Genomic DNA, 21,812 nt, shown 5'->3' on the forward strand with positions numbered 1-21,812 from the left:
TTTAAACGGAAGGCGCTCCCGAAAAGAGTCGTTTTCCCGAGTAGTGTGATCGTGCGGGCCAACGAGAAAAATGGGTGCGCGTTGCAATCGATGTCTTACTTTTTTTTTTTCTTGTCGTGAAAACCAATTGCGCGTTACAATCGAGGGCGCGGTAGAATCACGTAAATACGGTAGTTTTTGTGACATACAACCCAACGTTATGGTTTCTTAAAAACAGGCTTTTTCGCATTTTTTCTGTTTTCAAGGGCCGCGTTCCCCCTTAAAGGAACAGGCAATCGCTTGGAACACATATTGAAGTAACCCCACTGATATTGTCTATTGTAGTGTCTAAAATAAACCTCATTTTCCTGGTTGAAATGTGAATTTATGTTTTTATTTCTTCACTCAAGGTTGTTTTGGCACCTCTCACAGCACAAGTGTAGATGCACTTATTGGGATCATGTGACCTCTTGCTGGTCACATGCTAATAAAGGGACTGACAACTGCCCAGAATATGAAAGGAAGTGACTTCACTGATGAAAAGATTGACCGTCTCACGCATTCAAACCAACCGTGTTTTTTTTGTGTGTGTGATAGGTGGATTGAACTTTTTATTTCTTCATTTAAAGTCACGAAAAATGACCTGTGGCTTCTCTGGTGGCAAAAGCATGAACAATCTAATGTATCTGGTCAGGTGACCGTTGATTGCTGTATGTGGTCAAAGATATTTTTTTAGTATTGAAATATTGTTTGTTTGTTTTATGTTACAGATACTACTGCATAAAAATGTACAGTACATATTGGCTTGCGTTAGTTGTATGCATTAAAGTGGCGCTGCCTCCACGTGACATAATGACCCATGCTCGGCAGTGGGTCTTCAGCAACTTTTCAGCGTGCTCATGGAATCGTACATGCAATTTCCAGGCCGCTAAGATTTAGGAGTGATGTAGTTTTGCTACCTTCACTTCATCCCGAAAATTATGCACTGTGCTACTCGGCACAGCCGTGCATATACGTGATGACATTTTCGATGACTCGGCTCTGCTCGTGTATCCAGAGAGTAAGGAAGCCAGCACAAGCCAGCCAAACTTTGGGCGCAGGTGTACAGAACACTGTACAAGTACAAAGAGTGTATAATGCAACGTAGTCTTATCGTAACAGCTTGGTATTTTGAAAAATAGTTGTAAAAGCTCAAAATAGAGGTGGTTAAGAACAGCTTCAGGAACTCCTACGAAAGAGGACAATGACAGCTTTGACAATTCCCGAGAAAGTCTGGCGGCATCGCTATCAAGTCTTGCTATTCTTTGACGAAAGGTACATCTGTGTTAAGAGCCTTTTAGATCAAAAAATAGTGCTTATAAACTACGTGCTTTTGGGAATAACTACTGCAGCTATGAACACTACGAAGGGTAAGCTTTCTGTCGTGCCATAAAATAATGAGTCGAGAAAAATCGGTTGTCTATCTTTTTAATTGTCTCTCTAATAGCATTGAATACAGGACACTTTGTTCTTCAATCTTTTTAGCTTAAAACGTGCACATATGAATTTGTTTGTAGTCAGCAGAACAGTGGTGCTGCCTCCGCTTGACATTTGATGCTCATGAGCAGCAGTATAAACATTTTTACTTCAGGACCTCGTAACAACTGCCAAAGAGGTAGAGAACTACGAAGAGGACCCCACTGCCTTAGCGATTGGCTCTAGCCAAATGCTGACGAAGCTTACTTTGGTAAATACAGGACACAACCAGCTGCACTGTGGTGACATTTCTTTTTATTTAGACACTAATCTTTTTTGGTTGAAAGCCAGAAGGCCACAAAGTGCTATCACTCAGACTCGTCTGAACTTGAGTCCGACAACGTATGTTTTTCGCGAGTAACGCCCCAGAGTGCATCGTCCTCCATTCCATCCAATGCTTTACAGATGCAGCATTTGCAAAAAGGGGGGAAGTACGCCGCCTCAGCGCAGAGCCTTTCCGCTTCATACATCGGCGCACTCACGATGGCAATTCATTGAATTGCACTCTTGAGAGCCCAGAGTCGCGCACTATCTCGAGAGCTTTCACGCGAATGCACTCTGCTGTCTCCGGTAGCGACCTTGCATGCAGCTCCCAGAAGAATTCGGCAAGTAGTGTTTCCAGTTTGGGGTGCACTGCAGTCCTTCCGCAAAACAATGCTTTTTTTTTGTTCCCCTGTGAGGTGATACGCTGCTTTTGGCTCCAGTATTGTACGCTTTTCTCCGCTGCACCGAATTCCCGTTGTGCCCCCAGGTAGCCGTGCGCTTTGGCATACTCGATAACGTTTTTCTTGAAGCCTATCGTAAACTGCCGTCGACGACCATTCATTTCTGAAGGAAGTAGAAAACAGCAGACTGACAGCAGATAACCGAGGCCAAATGGTGTTGCTAGAACGCTGTAGGTATTGCCTAGCCTTGCCCAACAGTTTTGCTGTTGATGCTCACGATGGCAATGGAGGTTTTGAATTCAACTGCTCATTGTTGCGAGACTTCCTCATTTTTTTCTGCCAATGACCAGTATATAAGACGAGGGTCGACTTTCTATTGCGTTTTTTTTTTTTTTTTTGTTCGACCTATATTCCGGTCGGTATTCTACCTGCTTTCCATATTAAAAAAAATAGTGTCAAATATAGGGTGGTTAACCACAGTTTCACACAGTCCTGTGAAAGCAGAACCTTGAGCACAGTGCGAGGAGGGCTATCAGCATTTCTATCGTGCCATAGCATTGCTGTATAACATCTACATAGTATCAGCATCAAATGAAAGCCGAACAGTGGCAAGCCTATGCGATACCAGAGTCCTTCAATGCTTTTCTGGTCACGAAACTCCGCCCGAAGGTTGATATAGGGACGAAATCTGTCGCTAAAGGGGCCACCCGTCGTATGGGGGCCACAAGCCGCCGCCAGTGCTGGGCTTGTATGCGCACTGCGGCCGACGTTTCGACGCATTTATGTGCGTGCTGTTCTTCCTGTTACCTTTTTTTTTACGCCTCTGAACGCATCAATGACACCAGATAAATAAGTTGAAATGGGATCCAGTGTCGACAACGACTGAGAGCTGTTTACTTTGGAACGCACGCGTAGTTTACTTGGAAGTGCGGGCCCACCTTATAAACAGCAGCGCATTAAAAGTGTTCTCACACCGCGCGATAACGCATTGTGTCAATAATTGTCTCATAGCCCAATTATATGCATACTTACGATGCCTCGAAGCGGTACTTGTGAGCTATAGCTCGCAAGTGTTGAAAGACGATGCTTATGCTCCATGCTCTTGATGCGAGCAGCTACTGCTTGATCTGCTCGACAACATGTTTGTATTTGCGCCCGGCCAAAGGGCGATCATGTTTATGCGGTAGGTGAGCTTTATATTCTGGTAGGTCCGCTAATAGGGGGAGGAAGGTGAACGAAATGAAAGACGACTGGGTAGTACAGGAGCAATCACATTGGTTTATATCCGGCTCGCCTCTCGCGCGCTACTACCCAAGTATTCAAATGAACTGAATGGTTGAGCCAGAAGTTTTATTCCAGACCTTTCAGTTGAGTTTATACCCAAATGCGCAGTTGTTTTGGACACACGTTTGTGAGCGCCGATCGCTTTTTTGACGCAGGGACTTTCGATGCCGAGGGCTTTCGCGACCGCTCTAAACGTGCCCAACATTTGATTGATCACTTCTTTCCACGCAGTTTACACGGGACACCCGCCGCTTGACGTTTCCTTGTGTTTACTGTTTAGGGCATTATTATTTACCAGCTGACAACCCATGATTTCTCCAAGAACGGAAGTACAGCAGTCTAACCTGGAAGTTCCTTTTGGTGACAGTGCTAGCCGCTTGGCCGCCTCTGCCACTACCGAGGTACCTCATCACACATTTGTTTTTATTTTTTGGGTGGGAGGGGGGGAAGGGCGGTTATGATTTAAGGCATGCAATAAATCTTAAATTTGGTGCTAATGATACGCCGCCTAGTAGTCAAGTGTGTACTTATGAATGGGAGATTCACATATGGTGCATGTAATGGGGAGAAAGTTGGAAAACATTTATTTACACAAAATACACTGAGAACAATACTTTGGAGAAGAAAAGCACTAGAAACTATTGCAGCTGTTCTGAGCAATGTTACACAATCTGTGACTCTACTGTACAATGTGTATTTCGTTTCATTAACAGCTGCACTCTGCCTTAGCTCACTGCCTAAAATAAACTGTATTTGAATATACACTATTTACACTATATGCAGATAAATATGAATAGTACGAAAATATTACAGTGTAATGTATACAAGATATACAACACTATATACAAATGGGAAGGCGTGCTCACATACACAGCCATTATGCTTAACACTGTGGCTTCCGCCTACCACTTGCAGGGCATGAACTGCGCACAGTTGCCCGCGAGGCTTTGTTTTTTTCTCGAGTGAAGAAATGTAATCTACATCTCAAAAAAAAGTGTACAACCTCAGCTGTTGTCCCTAAAAAGTGCAACAGACAACCTACACTTGCTGACGCTGTGCGGCTGTCGAGCAAAATGCCCTCAACAATCCTCGCGTACACGTCACCGCATGCAATGTTTTGCACCGTGTACGTCACTACATGTTCTTCAACAATTTTCAGGAGAGCAAGAAGACGGCTGCTAGGTACTTTCAAATAGCCCCTCGATTTTGTTTGGATCAAGGCAGATGGCTGACGTGTTGTGCTCAACATCGTTTCGATGCAGCCTAAGCAATCCAAAGTAGAAAACTTCTTGGCCACATATCCGCCGAGGTAATCCAAAATGGAGTCTTTGGTCGAAAGGGGGCCAATGTCCTCCACGCAGTCTGTTGTTGGCTCCAGCAGGACATCGTCCAGCAGAACAGCTAGTGTGTCCACCTGAAATGTGCACAACTTCCTGAATTTTCAAGGTGATAAAAAGGAAACTTCAGGACACATAGAGGACACAAATTGCAAAATACCTGAGTCGTAGAGGGCTTTTCCTTGCCAAAAAGACCTTGCAGAGTGAGAAGCAGTTGTGGCCCGCTTCCGTCAACTGAAGCTCGCTTAGGTGGCCGCACGAGGTTGTTCACCGACAGCATCCGGTATATAAACAAAAACTGCTGAACAGTTGGGTGGCCCCCGTCTCCTGCAACATGCCTGGCTATCCCAAAGAAGCGCTGGACAGGGAAAAAGAAAGGTATCTGTACCAACACACCGTGCCAAAAAGTACCTGAATTACCTCTAAAGGGTCTTGGCCGAGGTTTCCAACTAGAACATAACGGAAGCCAGACTTCAAGAGTCGATCAATCAGGGCCACCGTGCTGTGCAGCGTTATCCTCAGTGCACCACAAGTTGGTTTGCTAAGGAAGCAAACCTGCCTCTGCTTCGGCAGGCTCTCTATGTATGTGCAGCAATCCTCCAGCCACTTTATGTTCGCCTTCAATGTCTGCAATGCAAGAAATAATAACCTTGAGTACACTATAAAAGAAAAACATATTTGGGTGTGATTTACTCGCTCACCGCGATGTGCTCGGCTTCGTTGTATTGCACGTCCTGTGGTCTTCTTGAGTTGAGGCAGTCAAATAGATCGTTGATCTGCTTCGTGAAGTCGTATGTACCTGCGGAGTTATGTAGCTTTTGGCAGCCTTCTTGCTTGCTATAAAACTCCATTGCAGACGCCGTGCTTCCGCTGAAAAGCTGAAAATGATGGCACACTATTGTTGAACGAAAGAGCTTGCATTGAAATTTGTCTTTTTTGACAAATCATCAGCAAAGTTTTGTGTCATTAGTTCGCCTGTAAGTAGCCTTACTAATTACTAGGAGTGGTTACTCGCCTGAACAGCAAGCCGGACACTCATCTTCTGGAAGGCGTTCGGGAAGATGTGAGCCCTTGTGAGCTTCGGGACAGCCCGAAGGCCAGCCTGTTGCTCCTCGTACCCCAGCAGGGCAGAGTAGTGGAAGTGATGGACCTCATGTCCTTCCGGTAGCTGCGATAAAAAGGTGAAGCCACTCCTCGCAAAGGGAGTAACCTGACGTAGATATGAATTACTGCTTACCAGAAACTTTCCAACCTTCTGAAGATTGTTCCTTATGCATTTGAAGACATGCGATGGATCAATTAGTGCCTGCACTGTCCGTGAAGGGTCACATGGATGCTGGAAGGAATGAAGTTTTCAGCTGTTTCTGGTCACTGTTTATCCCTGAAAAGAACACATCAATGCAGTTAGTAGTGTTCAATTCTTAATTTGACAAATTTAACTCGTGTCCCCAGATACTAGCCCAAGCTCCTTAAAGCTGAACGATTTGGTGTTGAATTGTCGCATGTAACAGCATCGACAATAGCGCCAGCGTTCGAAAGGTGCACAATGCACTGGAGCAACAACTTCGCTACTAGTGAACCAGGGGCTGCACTGGAGGAACAAAAGGTCCCAACAGTCTGCGACCACCCTCCAAGAAATGGTCGGAAAAGAAAGACCAGGACGTGATCGCCATCTTTCTCACAGTCCGAGGGTCTTGTGTGCTCAGCGAAGTTAACTTTTCCGAGCAGAGCCATGTCTGACTCCCTAATGTGCACACTCTTTCTTACGCTCATTTCATCGAACATCAGGACACCTGTAAAAAAATACATCTTATTAGACATGCACCACATATGAGATATGAAGTCATAGAATGCAGTAGTAAGTTTGTGCATTGTTCCAAACCTCGATGCTCTCGCTCAGGAAGTACTTGCAGCTTGTGAATAGACTGCTGTCAAAACCAAAGTCAGCCTTGAGGCACCCCAGGTACTTGTAGAGGGTGCGAGGGTTGGGCAAGGGAAGGTACTCATTCTCGTGAAGGAATGTATAGACCGCTGTCGACTTAATCTTCAGTAGCAGGCAGTCATAAATTCATGCTTTTTTGTACCTAAAGAGAGTGCAGGCTCGTTGTGCATTCAGGTAAACCGAGGCTGGTGAGTGAACAGTGCAAGTGCATAACCACAGCAAGCAGAAAAAAGAAGATGCACGACATGCATCACACGATCTTTCCTCATACTGTAATACACAACCACCGCGTTTAAAAATGCCTTGTCATTTTCAATATTAACTTGCACCCCTACTCCAGTACGAGAGCAACAGACAGCTTGCATTGTGCGATCATGCAAAGCGGGCAATTTAGGATTACTCTGACATGCAATGCTAGCGTGCACTGCTCTTAAAAAATATGCACAAGACAGTGGCACGAAAAAGATGTGCGATTATATTCATAGCTTCGTGGCAGTTATGTGCAACTGAAGATTACCTGGCAGCTTTCGGAGATTTCGCGTTTGCCTTCATGATGCACTGATCGTAAATAAGCTTCTCGCGGGTAGATAGCTTGTCCAGGTTTTGCAAGAGTCTTGCATTTTTGTTGGCCAGGACTCTCATCTTCGCAAGCTGCTTCTGACACCGTTCGAGTCGTTGCCGCGTACTCGAAAGCTGCGCCTTTAGCGCCTGCACTTCAAGAAACGAACACACTGCCTGTTCCGTTTGGCAGGCCTGATCTGCGTGTCCGCTATCGCTGGCTGCTGCATCTGTTATACAATTCAATAACACTGTTCAGAAGCACCTCAATGCCACCAGCTGCTAACACAGGGTCATGCGACTGAGGGAACAAAGTAACGCCGCGACTAAACCGGCTCAAGAGCTTACCGTCACTGGCTTCTCCTGCCGAGTCGGTGTTGACATTTTGGCATTCCACTGCTGCGCATTCGGGTGACAATTCGCGCCGCCTCTTCGCTGGTTGCCTCTGAGTCGCAGGCCGTGAACGCGGTTTCGGCTTTGTCAGGTACGCCGGGAGCCCGTCAAAAATTCTTGGAACAGCGTTCGTGCGAAGCCTCGGTCTCTCTCGCTGAAGCGACACAACCACCCCGTTCACGATGTGCTCGTCGGTTCTCACAACGTCGCTAGCATCAAAATGCTTTTTGCACACCCGAACGTTCTTACTTTCGAAGCTGAAACCGCCAGCTTCCAACCGCGGTATAGCTCGCTTCCATTTCTCTCGGAGTTCGGCGCTACTTGGGAAACAGAAGAGCGATGCCTTTTCTTTGTTGCTTCGGTATCCGGAGCTGCAACCCGTCACACAGCACGTCTTAGGCATTGTTCATTAGAATTTTCATGCCGTACACCTTGAGCACGGTGCACTGGCACATGAAGTTCGCGTTTCGCTGATGCAGAAACCGCGAGCTGCCACCACACAACGCCTTCGGGATGCCGCCGCGGCCAGTGCGTTCCGCCGGGCGCAGCGGGGCGATGGCCCCCCTAGGACGGCTTGCGCAGCGTAGCGGCCGCTCTTGGCACCATATCAAGCTCTCCCATAGAGTGACGGAAAAGTTTCGTGACCAGAACAGTATTAAGGGACTGTGGCGATACTTAGTGCCCGTCGCCCAGTTATCACCATTGACAGGCATGCATACTGTTTGACAGTTCTGCACATATATGCATGCCTGTTTGTGGTGATAAGTGGACGGCGTGCACTGTACCATCGCGAAGGCTTGCCACTATTTGGGTTTCATTTGATGCTGATGGTACAGTTTAGAGGCTTTTAAGAGAGAAAAGGGCTGTTTACAAAATAATCACTTTCTTTAGGATTAACTACTACAGCTACAAACACTGCGAAGGGTGAGCTATCTGCTGAGCATGAAAAACTAGGTCGAAAAAACTTGCATGCCAGTTCTTTTAAGCAAGAATAATGAGAATGAACAGACGATGGGGCCAGGGAAAGTATAGATGTTATAGGAGGTAATTGTAATGTAAAATGTGAAGAATGAAAAGTGGACGAAAAGGTAACATGCCGTGGGCGGTGACCGAATTTGCAACTTGTGAATAACGCGTCTGATGCTGTACATTGGACACATTATTTGGAAGTCACACGCTTGCTCCCTGCCCACAGCAAGTTATCTTTTCGTTCACTACTCTTTTCTCACATTTTGCAATATAATTACGTCCAATAACATCTCCTATACTTTGCCTGGCATCATTGTCCCTTAGTTCTCATTAATATTGTGCCTAACAAAAAAAAAACGAGTCCTTAAATTTACGCTTCTTTTCTTCGCTCTAGTTAACTTCACCGAGCCGAACCGTCGCGTAGTTGAGTCAGCGGGTAGCGCGTAGAACAGGTGTTCAAGTTGTTTAATGGTTTCATCGCACCCTTTTCGGCACTGCTGCATTGCTTCCACCGCGTTGCAGCAGAAGCACCATTCCTTTAAAGGACGATGGTTGAGCCGTCATCTTTGTACATCGGGAGGGGCCCCTGTGTGTACAGAGAGCCCTTACGAAGGCATGCATCGTTTTCGACATCGGGAAAATAGAGCCGTGGGCCACGGCTGGCGCGGCATGAAAGGCAGAGTTTGCTATGCATTGGGAGCGACCCTCGGAAGCAATTTGCAGTTTTAAGAGGAATGTCAGCATCGGCCCAGTTTCATGTAAAATAGTGAACTAGAGGAAAATGCTTCTTTCGCCGGGGGTGGGCAGGCGAAGTGGTGGGCGGCATTGCTTAATGAGGGCAAGCCCGACAGTCGACAAAGGGCTCGGCGGCACGCAACTTCAAAAAGACAACAATGAAGAGAGATGTCGTTTTGACTTTGCGTGGGTCGAATGGCAAGCTAATTTGCTCGGAGTTGGCGACATCCTAGCCAGCCGAGGGACTTACGAGTGATGTTGCCACGCCAGGCCGACTACACGGAAACAAAAGGAAGTTGTAAATGAAAGGCCTCTGGAACACTGCTGGAGTTGTCGCACAGTGTTGCTCCAAAGATGTACTGTAGAAGGTAGACTTGAAAGGGGGTGGCTACGATGTGGACTGGAATAGCCCTGCCTCTTTTTTTGGTGTTACGATCTGATGCACTCATTGGTGAAAATAGGGTGAGAGATTCAAACAACGATTCCACCCCATATCACAACTGTTTATAAACGAGGTGTATGTGTGAATGAGAAAAGTGCGAGTCGGGAATCGGCCGCCGCAGGGTAATTATTTGTGTTGACCTGATCTGGTCTTGCCTTTGACTTTTGCTTTTAATCAAGTTTTGTTCAGGAAGTTCGCCTCCCTTATTACAAGGTATCTGCAGACGATTAGGAAGAGGCATTCGAAGTAGCGGGAAACGTCGAGCTTCCTACCAACCTGGCATTGATGCTTTAACTACTCCCTTTAAGCTGGCTTTTTCAATGTGTCTCCACTATAGAGTGTAGACCACTTATAACTTAACCACATATAGTGCAGAACCAGTTACAATGCTGTCTCTTTCTACTCCTGTTTATCCTCCCACAGAACACCATGTATACACATAACTGCTTATTGTCCACTCCCCCACGATGAAAGACCGGTTATAATGCAGTTGCCGGAAAATTTTGGTGACAAAGTTGGTAGAGTGTGTGCGTCTGAAGGGAGAAGCGCTGGGGAGCGAGCAATACCAGGTCGTTATAGAGGTGGAGAAGACTAATGCAAGGCTGAGGAAAAAAAAAAGAAAAGGAAAAAAGACCCCAACACGCCGAGCGGGCTTGCCAAAGGCAACGGCATCGCAGCAGACACGGCTGCAGTATACGCGTTGCTAGCATGGCTCAGGCTGCACGCAGCTCCACAGGGAATGAGCAATCCTGTTCTTACCAACTGCACTTAGCAGTTTTCCTGTCAGGAAAAGCGTCGTCATTATTGAGCTTGCTACAGATATTACATTTGCTACCTTGTCCGTAAACTTAAAACCTTTTACAGTTTTATGATGGGAGCTTTCGCATTTGCTGCCAATGCGCGGTCTTACATTAGCTTGGCGGGTTTCTTCGTTGTTGATTTCTCGGCCGTAAACAGGAACTTTGTATCACGCACACTGTTCTTTATGCAATGCTTCAGCGCAGTTTTTTCGACGCTGGATCTCCACATCTTGGGCAAACTTCCCGCGACAATATGCCAAAGGGCAGGTATAGGCCTAATCGCAATAGTTGCGTTTCGGTAGCAGTCGCGTGCTATTATAAGTTTCGGTTTGACACGGAATCAACGAAACTCTTTGTGGTAGCTGCACTTGATGGTTAGGGATACATAGCGTTATTGAAAATGGGGGTGGCATGTGTAGCACTGCGTGAAATTCTGGACATGATCTGACAACGATCTGTGTAATGCGTATAATGGAAGCAGTCTGAGAAGTAGTTGACGAATTTTCATGATGCTGCTTTCCTCTGTTAGAACCCCCCTCCACCCCAAGCCTTTCATTTCATTGCTAATGTATGTCCTTGGATGTAAATGTTCATTTTTTTAACATTTAGGAATTTAAAGGGTTGTAAGCGCCACTTATTGCATGCTCCGATTCTCGGACATGTGAGCTGTATGCTCAACATGTTTCGCACAAGTGCAGCCCTTGAAGAAGTTTGTTTTGGTTATAGTAGTGCCAGTGGCTATGATGAAAGGAAAACCTGATTGTTGCATCTGTTGACATGATTGCTTGCACTGCAGGACGTTGAGCTGAACAAGCGTAAGCCGGCCTTTATCAAGGCCAAGGAGCGGACGGCGCACATGCAGAAAAAGTTAGAGGCAGCCCGCAAGTCTCTCAAGGCGGCAAAGAAGGTGGACGAGACGCATCAGAGCGAGATTGCCGAGCTCGAGAGGGAGCTTGAGGAAGTGGCCGAGCACATGCAGGAGTTCGAGCAGCAGCTCAGCCAGGAGAGCCAGGGCCGTGACGTCTCGCTGGAGGACTCGCAGGTGAGGGTGACATGATGTTTACGGATATCATGCTGAACTATTAGTTTGCTCTGGTTTGTACCGCTAGGTGCAGTTTGCACTGTGACACACTGCACACAAATGTAGCCACTAAAGGTTTCTATTATGTGAACTTTATGTGCTGCTGATGCTAAAACTTCATGGGGGTTCAAAACTTAAAGGGCTAAGAGGAGATGCGGGGCTAAAAATGCGAGTTTTTTTTTTTTTTCAAAATTACCTATTTTTTATTTTCGCCTGTTTAGATAAGATTAGTCCCTCTACTGTCATTAAAAAAATAATACAGGTCGAGACTTAACTGGAAATGCTTTAAAATTGCATCTAAAGAGCACAAGGTGCCTGTTAAAAGGTCGAAAGCTTGCAGTTTTCGAGCACCTTGCCGCCGCTCGCCATGGTTGATCGCATGAATCGAAGAGTCGAGCTTCACTCTTCAAATAACAACACTTTCTCTCGCTCATGCAGCGCAAGAAATAATAAAAAGAATCACTCTTCTGCGCGTTTTTCGAGCGCCGCAACTTGCTTATCACATGGTACGAATCGGGGACCGCCATTGGCCACTGCGCACCTGTATGTGCTGTGAAACCTATTTGCGGGGTCCATGTCTTGTCGAGCAGCGCAGCTGAACAATGCTCTTCTCGTGTAATTATCTCCGTTATGAATGAAAAAAGGCATTGCTCGCAAGTGAAAGCCGTTGTGCGGCGCGCTCTGTAGGAATAGGCTATGAGCAGCTGGTTCAATTTGCGGCAGTTGTTGGCTTGCGAAAATCAATGCATCAAAGTTATTCACGTCAGTCAGTCGGAAAGTTCGTGATGCGGCAATGGATAACGTCAGCGCCAATCTTGAGAGGTCGAAAGAGCTCGCAGTGAGAGAACTTAGCAGGGACGACATTGCCATTATGTACGGCGGTATGTGGCACAAACATGGCTGCAAAATGGCATGACACTGGACTTAGTTTGGATTTTGCGGTCCTGTCGAACTTCTTCCTAGCTTGCAGTTGGCACAAGGCTCTGCCAGATAGAGCGGAAGTTTGGTAAGCGTTTCATGGCCCTGTCTGTGAGCTAAATGTCTGTGAGGAGTCAGTCGGCTCTAAAACGCCGAGAGGGACAAACTCATGGTGCTGGCGTATTTTAGTCACAGTGGCGACTACACGAAGGATTGTTCTTTTTGGTGTCCAAATTTCATCTGATTTAATAATATATTTCATAAATAAAAACTCAATTTTAACTTTAAAACTTGTTTTTCTCAAAACACAAATTTGGCCATTTTTTTCAATGTGCCCCTCCTTTTTCGGGCCCTTCTAGTACTCGGATCTGCATGAAATTTCGCCCAATTTTTTCCCAAAGTATGACAAATGCAATTATCTAGTTTAAATTTCAATATTTTATTGTATAATAAAAAATTTTATGTATACCTTTACTAGGGTAGGTGAAATATGGACTTTTTACGTCTATTATTTTTCACGTGTATTACATATTTTGTATGTGCTTTCTAATTAGTTATTTGCACTCTAGACTTTATTTCAAGCATTATGAACTATGAATGGTAAAAAATTACAGGATTTTAGGGATGAAAAGAGGTGGGGGGGAAGGGGCAAAAGGGTTAAGGTTCTCACTTTGTCATGTTGCAGAGCTAAAAGTGTCTAACTTGCAAGAAAACTAATTATATATTTGAAATCAGCATAAAAAGTTCCATAAACAGCCTAAGTTTCATTGCTCTAGGGTGAATATTAAAGAAAAAGTGTCTTCGAGTAGAAACCCTGCAACGCTTTTTGAGCATGGTCAGAAAACGCTGCCAATCGGTAGTAGAGGTTTTGAGAACACGCGAGCCAAGTATAGCGCAGCATGCAACCTGGAATTCACAATAAGTTATCGAAGTCAGCTGAAAATTGCTTTTCTTCTCTCAACCAATGACGAAGGAAACTCAAAAATAACTCGTAGAAGGTTATCTATCAGCCATTGGTTGATTCGAACATGGTGCGCTTGGTCATTCCAGAGATTGTCGCAGGAGGTCACGACTTGTCCATGCATGCGCGCGCGATCACCCTAAAAAAGTTTTGTACTAGAAGGGAAAAAAAAGTGCTCAAAGGTCACAAGGTGGGCGTGACATATTTTGTTTGCCCCTGCCATTTTTTTTCTGTTTAGCTTCCAGCGCTTTCGTCGGGACGAGAGAAGAGAGAATGCGTTTGCAGCATGACACAAGTCTTTGTAACTTTGCTCGTACTGGAAAAATTTTTAAAATTTCTGCGGCGTGGAATTCGTGAGGCAATAAGCTCTTCTAGTGGTTCCGTTCCATGGTTACTTGAAAATCAGTTTCAGGGCCTCTTTAAGAAAATATTTCACAGGATTTAAAAAAAAAAAAATAAAGCTGTGTCCTAGACTGTTTCTAGAACTTCTGTATTGCCATTCACAATAGTGTTGTTTGTGAGCTCGGTTTAACTGACAGCGAATGCAGCAAACAGTAATTTAGGTTTGACTCAGTGGAATGCATGTGTGATGTCACAAACAAGGGTGCAAATACGTGATAACGAAAAGGGATTGCGCTGCAAATGCTGGCATCAAGCTTCATAGCTACATCGTGATGGCCGAATTGTTGCCGGCCAGTTCTTTAGCGGAAGAAATATTGTAATGTGCACATAGTGGTAGTAATACTAGTAAAAGGGGACTTTGGGTAGATATTGAAAAGCAAGTCTCGTAATAGACATGGGTTTGCACCACGGAAGTTGGATGTAGAAAGTTGTAAAGTGATGTGTAATAAGGGCCGTAAACCACCCACAGGTCGAAATTCAGTTGTGGTGTTGGAGTTACGACAAACACATTGGGGAGAAAATTTTTCAAAACGGGGCTTTGATAGCAGAGGTACTTTCGTTTCATAGTACGAAAGGTGTCCCTCATTCATTTTGCTGTTTCCTCCACTATGCTCTGTTTGTCGGCTCGTTTTTCCTCCTGCCCGAGTGCTCCTCCTCACCCTCTGAGGGTGAGCCAACTAGCAGGTCTTGTAGATGACGAGCAGACATGTTGAAGCCACGGCAAATGCTGTGGCTTCAACATGTCTGCTCGTCATCTACAAGACCTGCTAGTAGACATGTTGAAGCCACGGCAAATGCTGTGGGGATGGCGATTGCCAGAAGGCATGGAGAGGACAAAGAATTGATTGTTTCTTGGAATTCGTGGGGCATTTTCGGCTCGTAGCACTGCCACATTTGGCATTGCATCGAGTTCGCGACGGCAATGCAAACTCGATGTGCGTGTTCTAGAAAAGTAAAAAAAATATCGGAGGTTGTTTAGGGACCCTTTAAAGCTTGCACCTTGCTTTAATGCCAAGTTACATGGTTTGTGCATTTATTTAGTGAATAAAAGTGTATTGATGTAGTAGTAACAGGGTGTCTACCAACCTGGAAAACCTGGAAAACCTGGAAAAGTCAGGGAATTTGAACACGCCTGGAAAAGTCAGGGAAAAGTCAGGGTATTTCTGAAAAATCCGGCCAGGTCATGGAAACTGACTGTAGTCTTTCAGATCGTCACGAAAATATTCATTAGCATTTATCAAAGCTTTAAAAATCGCTCCTTAAACCACACAGAACAGCTAAGCAGAAGCATAGTTAAAAAAAAGCAGTGCATAGCTGGCGCTTCTACTTTCCGAGTACAACGTTACTCACGCGCATAAAATTGTGCATGTTTGTCTTGGCCGCGATCTCGGCTCGGCTTGAGGGTTTTCTGGTTAGGCTGGAAGTGCCATCAGCCGAGGGCAAGGTGCACAGAATATGCGAGTCGTAATTATTTTTTTACTGAAATGTGTAGTTTACAGGTGCGTAAATTGGACTGGGATACAAAAACAGTAGTAGAGCAAATATGGTAATCCAGATCGGATCCAATCCAATCCAATCCACATATCAAGATGCCTGGGCTGCAGCCATATTGCCATTCTTCTTGTGATGCCGTGAGCATGCAGTGAGTTGCTATGCCTCTTGCGAAGAAGTGTTCGTTTAACCCTGATTGGGTGAACGCGGAAATATCCGAGCTCGCCTCATGGATTAGAGCAGTGCCGAACGATACAAGTAAGGCTCACTGTGCAGCATGCCAGAAGACTTTCTCGCTTAGCAATATGGGCATCGCTGCTGTCTCCAGTCACGCTGTGAGCAAGAAACACCTAACTGCTGTGAGCATTGTGCAAAGTGCTTCCCAGACAAACATCCGCGCGTTTTTCGGTGCTGGACCCAACTTGCCGTGTTCCATGACTGCTACGACTACGAGTGAATGTGTATCGACTGTGCCAAGCACGAGTGCTGAAAGCGTGCCTGCTAAACCGGTGGCCGTCGCGCCTGACGGGAAGGCATCCTTAAATGGGTTTCTGGTCAAAAAATGTGTCACGAAAGCAGAAGTTGTTTGGTGTCTGAACACTATAGCGACCCATGGATCGTTTCGTTCAGCAGCAGCGTCAGCGGCGCTTTTTCCCATCATGTTCCCCACGTGCGACGTCGCGAAGAAGTTGCAACTTGGTAAGGACAAAGTTGGCTATACAATTTGTTACGGTATAGCCCCGTACTTCCGAAACAGGCTGCTATCAAAGCTGCATAGTGTCCCACACGTGGTCGTGGCTTTTGACGAGTCCCTGAACAAAATTGCTCAGAAAGAGCAAATGGACGTTTTTATCAGGTTTTGGGACCCAGCTGACGACGTTGTCAAAACCCGCTACCTGACGTCCTGTTTTTTAGGACACACTCGCGCAGAAGATTTAGCTGCCACTTTCAAAAAGGCCACTGAGAACATTGAGCCGGCAAAAATACTTCAGCTTTCGATGGATGGTCCAAACGTCAATTTGAAGTTGTTGAAGTCGTTGAAGCAAGAGTTTTCTGCGTCTGATGGAAATCGGAATATTGTGGACATTGGAAGGTGCTGACTGCACGTTGTGAGTGGTGCATTTAAAACAGGCCGCAATGTGACAAAGTGGAACACAGTAGTTTTTCTTAGAAGCTTGTACAATTCGTTCAAAAACGTCCCTGCACGCCGAGCCGACTATGTCAATTTCACAGGGAGCATACTGTTTCCGCTAAAGTTTTGCTCAGTGCGCTGGCTGGAAAATGGCAAGGCTCTTGCTAGGGCACTGCAAGTCCTCCCAAATGTGGGCAAATATGTTGAGCATGTCAAGAAAGAAAAGAAACTTCCAGCGTGTGGCAGCTATGCTCATGTCGAGACGGCTGTGAAAGACGAGATGCTGCCAGTAAAGCTGGCCTTTATGCTTTCAGTTTCAGAAGAATTGGAGCCATTTTTGGCTGAGTTTCAGACAGAAAAGCCGATGCTACCTTTTCTTGCAACAGCACTGGACGGCCTGTTGCGGTCACTGCTGGGACGAATCGTGCTAAAGGAAAAGCTGGATGCTGCAGGCACATTTTCAAAACTGATAAAAATTGATCTGGAGAACCCAAACAACATCATTGGTATAGCTGCCTTTGACATAGGCCTTGCCGCCAAAAGTGAGTTGCGAAAGATCACTAAACCATCTCACACTGCGGTGGTAAGTGTCAAAAAAGAATGCATCTTATTTATTAAGGCCTGTTCAGCAAAGATAATCGAAAGATCACCTCTGAAATACAAGCTGACAAGGGGGGCCAGTTGCTTAAACCCAGCAGTTTGTGCCGCTTCTGTGGAAGCTGGCCAAAAGCAGCTAAACATTGCACTTGAAGTACTTATAGAGCATGGGCGCCTTACAGGCCTACAAGGAGAGAGAGCAAGTAGATCATATGTACAAGTGTGCTCGAACAGCACTGCACAAGTGCGTTTGCGAAAATTTGATCGTGCAAGAGAGCGCTTGGAGAAGCTGTGGGTGGAACTCTGTGCAAGTTCTCATGAAGAGCTACTGCTGTTTGTGAAGATTGTGCTGTGCCTTTCACATGGAAATTATTCCGTGGAGCGGGGATTTTCAGTGAACAAGGAATGTCTTGTGGAAAATATGAAGGAGGAGTCACTTGTAGCACAAAGGTTAGTGTACGATGAGGTGTCTGCAGCAGGTGGTGTTGCAGAAGTTGACGTAACAGACAAGATGATAGACATGGTTCGAAGTTCCAACATCAAATGGAAGGAAGACCTGGAGAGGAAAAAGAAGGAACGGTTGGACGTATTGGATGCTGAAAGGAAAAAGAAGAGGACTGCGGCTCTTGTGAAAGAGCTTGAATCAAAGAAGCAAAAACTGATGGAAGACGCACAGCTTCAGGTCTCCATGCTGCAGCAAGAGATTGAATCCTTGAAACAGTGAAGGCATTGCCGATGCAAGTAAACAAGCTTTTCTGTTTGTCGAGGGACAATTATTGTGTCTTTGAATATTTAATTTATTGTAAAAAATGCTTTCAGACAAGGGAATGCAATAAAGCAGCATGGCTTCCATTTTATATGAGCACCTCATAATTTCTTTTTACCGCTCAGGAGTTTGTTTTCCAGTGCGCAGTTTCTTCCAAGCAGACGTACCGGTCATGGAATTTGCTTGAAATGGTCATGGAAAACCTGGAAAAGTCAGGGAATTTGGAAAAATGTAATTGGTAGACACCCTGAGTAAGCATTTGCTTGTTTTCTGGACACCCTTGGTTATTCGGAAATTTCATAAATTTGAGCATTGTTTTCAGTTCCGAATAATACAAATGACTGAGGTTCAAATGCGCTGGCCGCTAGTCAGCATAGATGTGAGACCATCGCTACCTGCAACATTCAATAGATTGATTCACGGCATTCAATTGCGTCACCGAAATGTAACAGCTGTGGAATGAAACTGGACGCTGCATTGCCGCAGGTGCGCGAGTACCACCGGTTGAAGGAAGAGGCTGGCCGGCAGGCGTCGCTGCACCTGCAGAACCTGGACTCAGTGCGGCGCGAGCACAAGTCGGACCAGGACCGGCACGACAATGAGCTGCGCAAGCGTAACGAGATCCAGGCCAAACTCAAGCAGAAAAAAGCAGAGCTGGAGGAAAATGTGCGGCGCGTTGACAAGCTGGCCGAGCAGATCCGGTCGAGCGAGGCGAGCCTGGAGGAGCTGCGCCGGCAGGAGCAGGAGGTTTCCCAGGATGTGGCTGCCGCCAAGGGCCGCGTGGCTGAGATCAACCGCGAGCTCGAGGCCCTGATGAACGAGCTGGGCGACGCTAAAGTGGACAAGCACGAGGACTCGCGGCGCCGCAAGAAGGCCGAGATCGTGGACCACTTCAAGCAGCTGTACCCAGGCGTGTACGACCGGCTGGTCAACATGTGCCAGCCCATCCACAAGAAGTACAACGTGGCCATCACCAAGGTGCTCGGCAAAAACATGGAGGCCATCGTAGTCGACTCGGAAAAAACTGGCCGTGCCTGCATCAAGTACCTCAAGGAGCAGATGCTCGAGGCCGAGACGTTCCTACCACTCGACTACATTGACGCCAAGCCGCTCAAGGAACGCCTCAGGTACGTCGAAGTGTCTTACAGTAGCGATATAGCAAGGTGGCCAAGTTGGTTTTGATTTATTGTGATTTATTGTACTTTGGTTAACAGAACTACTTTACTGCACAGACAAAAGAATGGGGGGGGGGGGGAATGCGACACAATGCTAACTCACAACTCAGCACTATGTCATGCTTTTCTTACTTCTTTTGTCTAGTTGCACTTTTATGCAATGTACAATGAGCACTACACAGTCTTCAACACAACCGGCATGTGGCAGTGTTAGACTTCTGTAAAAATCCGAAAGAAGGTTGTGCTCATTTCTTTAAATATTTTAAGTGATGCTTGTAATGCAGTTAATAAAGGGCTATACTGGTGTTGCCTTTACAGGTCCATCACAAATCCCAAGAATGTGAAGCTTCTGTACGATGTGCTCCAGTACGACCCTCCGGCCATCAAACGGGCTGTGCTGTATGCCACTAACAATGCCTTAGTTTGTGAGACAGCTGATGACGCCAGCCGTGTGGCCTATGATCTCGGAGACAACAAGAGGTAGGTTTTGGCTGCCTTCAGTGAACTTAAAACAGAATCTGTAACAAGTTTTGGAGCGCTATCTTGAATTGTACGTCCTGGGGTCTTACACTCTGCAATCTCTATGAGAAAGGTGATGTGTTGGTGTTTTTTTTTTTTTTTTTTCTCTTCTCAGTGAGAGATGCGGCACAGGCAGATTCGCTTGAGTGAACTCTGTTCATAAGCTGTCACAGTTGCTGACAAATATTCTTAATACCTATAACTATCGGGCGTACTTGATTATTTGGGCAGCTGCATCACCGCTGGTTCTATAGACTAGATCTATCCGGTGGCAAATATGTCAGGCAAAATAATCAGCATGGTGCAATAATTTGGACTCAAGTTTCATACTGCATGCTAATTTGGGCACTAAGTGAAGCGTAAATAGCAGCAGTTCGGTTTTAATACATCACTAACACTTTTTAAAACCAAACTGTCGATCTGGTCATCAGGATAGCCCCAGACTGTGCCCATGCTTCAAAACAAGTTAAGCCAAGCATCTAAGTCGTGAAGGCCGCATTTCCACAATTTGCTGCGCATATTTCATTCTGTGCATGCAGTGTAAATTAATTTCTGTGCTAAGCAGCAACAGAAACTTGTTTGAGCATACCTGCGGCGCTCGACGTCTGTGTGACGTGGTTATTGGACATACTTGGCTTGTACAAATATTGAATTTCGGGTTCGAAGCGTATAGTGATCTTGGTGGAATAATTTGGAATCGAATTCGAATGGTATGTATCACATATAAAAAAATGGGAATATTTATCATGACCTAACTAACCTGCACAGTCTTTAATTTAGTTTAATTTTTAGTTTATTTTTAGTTTTTAGTAGTTAGTTTAACTTTTATATAAATTTTAACCTGCACAGTTTTTAATTGAAATAGGGGCTCTAATCAAATGTCTTTTTTTGTTGTTGTTGTTCAAAGGAAGTTGAAGCAACTTTGAGTAGTTGTGAGATTTGAGTTTCGGTAGGAGGCTGGTGATAACTTGTAAAATATGTAACATTTTAAAATTTATTATACTTAGAGCATGTAAGCCATTATAACAAGCTTTAAAGTGTAATAAAATGATGAAATTGACTTGAGGGTAACATGTTCATTTAAAGGGGCCCTGCAACACTTTTTCAAGTAGCCATGAAGCCACTAAAGAAGCTTATTGCCTCTTGAATTCACCTCCGCAAAATTTTTAGGATCAGTCCATTATGAGCGGAGTAAGAAAGACTTGTCGCACACTGCAGTTGCATTTTCTTTTCTCGTCCCAACCAAAGAGCTGGACGCTAAGCAGGTAGTGATGGCAAGGGGAAAGAAAAAATTTCACATGTGCCTCAAAACCTTGAGCACTTTTTCTCTCTCTTATATTTTTTCTTTGAATACCCGTCCTTTCAGTGCGCTCACACAAGTACGCGTGGACAAGCAGCGGCCCCAGTAACGACCGAGCATGTCATGCTCAAGTCAGCCAATGGCTGTGACAAGTGACTTTTGAGCTTTTAGTGTGATTAGCCGAGAGAAGAGGGCAATTTTTAGCCGAATTTTAAATTTATTGTGAATTGCAGGCCCCGGGCTGCGCTATAATATTTGCCTCCCGTGTACTCGGTAGCCTCGACTACTGATCGCCAGCGTTTTTTTGACCATGCTTAATAATTGTTGCAGGGCCCCTTTAAGTTTGAAGGAAGACTTTGCGGCAAAGCAAATTTCTCCTGCATAGGTGCTTTCATGGCTTATCAACCTGAAACCACCTTTACAGGCGGTTACATGCGTCCTAATATACACCTATTTGTTCATTGCGAATACTTCGAAAGTTTCAATACTTTAAATTCGAATACTCTACTATTCATTCGAATATTTGCAGAAGTCCAGTACATACGCACCACCGCTTCCCCATCGTCGTCTTCATCACTTTTCTCCTCTCTTTCCCTTTTCTCCTATGCAGATTACCGGTAGCAGGCCAGAGTGCATAAGCTCAGGCCAACCTCCCTGTCTTCTTATAAAATCATTCTTTCTCTCTAGATGTGTGCACCCAAAGAGAGCAGCCAGGGAAGTTGCAGAGAGAGGGACCATTGTGAAGAAGTACAGCACATGCCGATTCGGAAATGGTGGAGGTGTCAACAATCTATTCTTGCTAACAGGAAATTCACTCCGAAGTATACCTTAATGGTGTGATTCTCCTTTCA

The 21,812-nt window shown here is 45.4% G+C and overlaps 2 protein-coding genes across 3 annotated transcripts in view; one reads left to right on the top strand and one right to left on the bottom strand.

The window, feature by feature from the left end:
* SMC1 (structural maintenance of chromosomes 1) overlaps nt 1-21,812 on the top strand; it is a 103,059-nt gene that overhangs the window by 21,222 nt on the left and 60,025 nt on the right. For both annotated transcript variants that reach the window (XM_075896066.1, XM_037424988.2), the window contains exons 6-8: nt 11,416-11,661; nt 18,454-19,094; nt 19,461-19,622. In XM_075896066.1, coding sequence (XP_075752181.1) covers nt 11,416-11,661; nt 18,454-19,094; nt 19,461-19,622 — 1,049 coding nt within the window. The remainder of the gene's footprint in view (nt 1-11,415; nt 11,662-18,453; nt 19,095-19,460; nt 19,623-21,812) is intronic.
* On the bottom strand, nt 2,510-8,792 carry LOC142817975 (uncharacterized). The gene is made up of 4 exons (XM_075896073.1): nt 5,482-8,792; nt 5,201-5,407; nt 4,941-5,138; nt 2,510-4,857 (listed from the first exon to the last, which is right to left on the bottom strand). Exons 1-4 carry the CDS (start codon nt 5,629-5,631, stop codon nt 4,327-4,329), a joined length of 1,086 nt encoding a protein of 361 aa, XP_075752188.1. The 5' UTR covers nt 5,632-8,792; the 3' UTR covers nt 2,510-4,326.

Source organism: Rhipicephalus microplus, chromosome 5, assembly GCF_043290135.1.
Source record: "Rhipicephalus microplus isolate Deutch F79 chromosome 5, USDA_Rmic, whole genome shotgun sequence".
Lineage (NCBI taxonomy): Eukaryota > Metazoa > Arthropoda > Arachnida > Ixodida > Ixodidae > Rhipicephalus > Rhipicephalus microplus.

Bases quoted from the DNA above. Each gene is read 5' to 3' on its own strand.
- LOC142817975 (XM_075896073.1), bottom strand. From the start codon at position 5,631: ATGGAGTTTTATAGCAAGCAAGAAGGCTGCCAAAAGCTACATAACTCC. The intron at 5,408-5,481 runs GTGAGCGAGTAA...CTTGCATTGCAG, and splicing joins ACGAAGCCGAGCACATCGCG to ACATTGAAGGCGAACATAAA. The intron at 5,139-5,200 runs GTAATTCAGGTA...TTCCCTGTCCAG, and splicing joins TCGGCCAAGACCCTTTAGAG to CGCTTCTTTGGGATAGCCAG.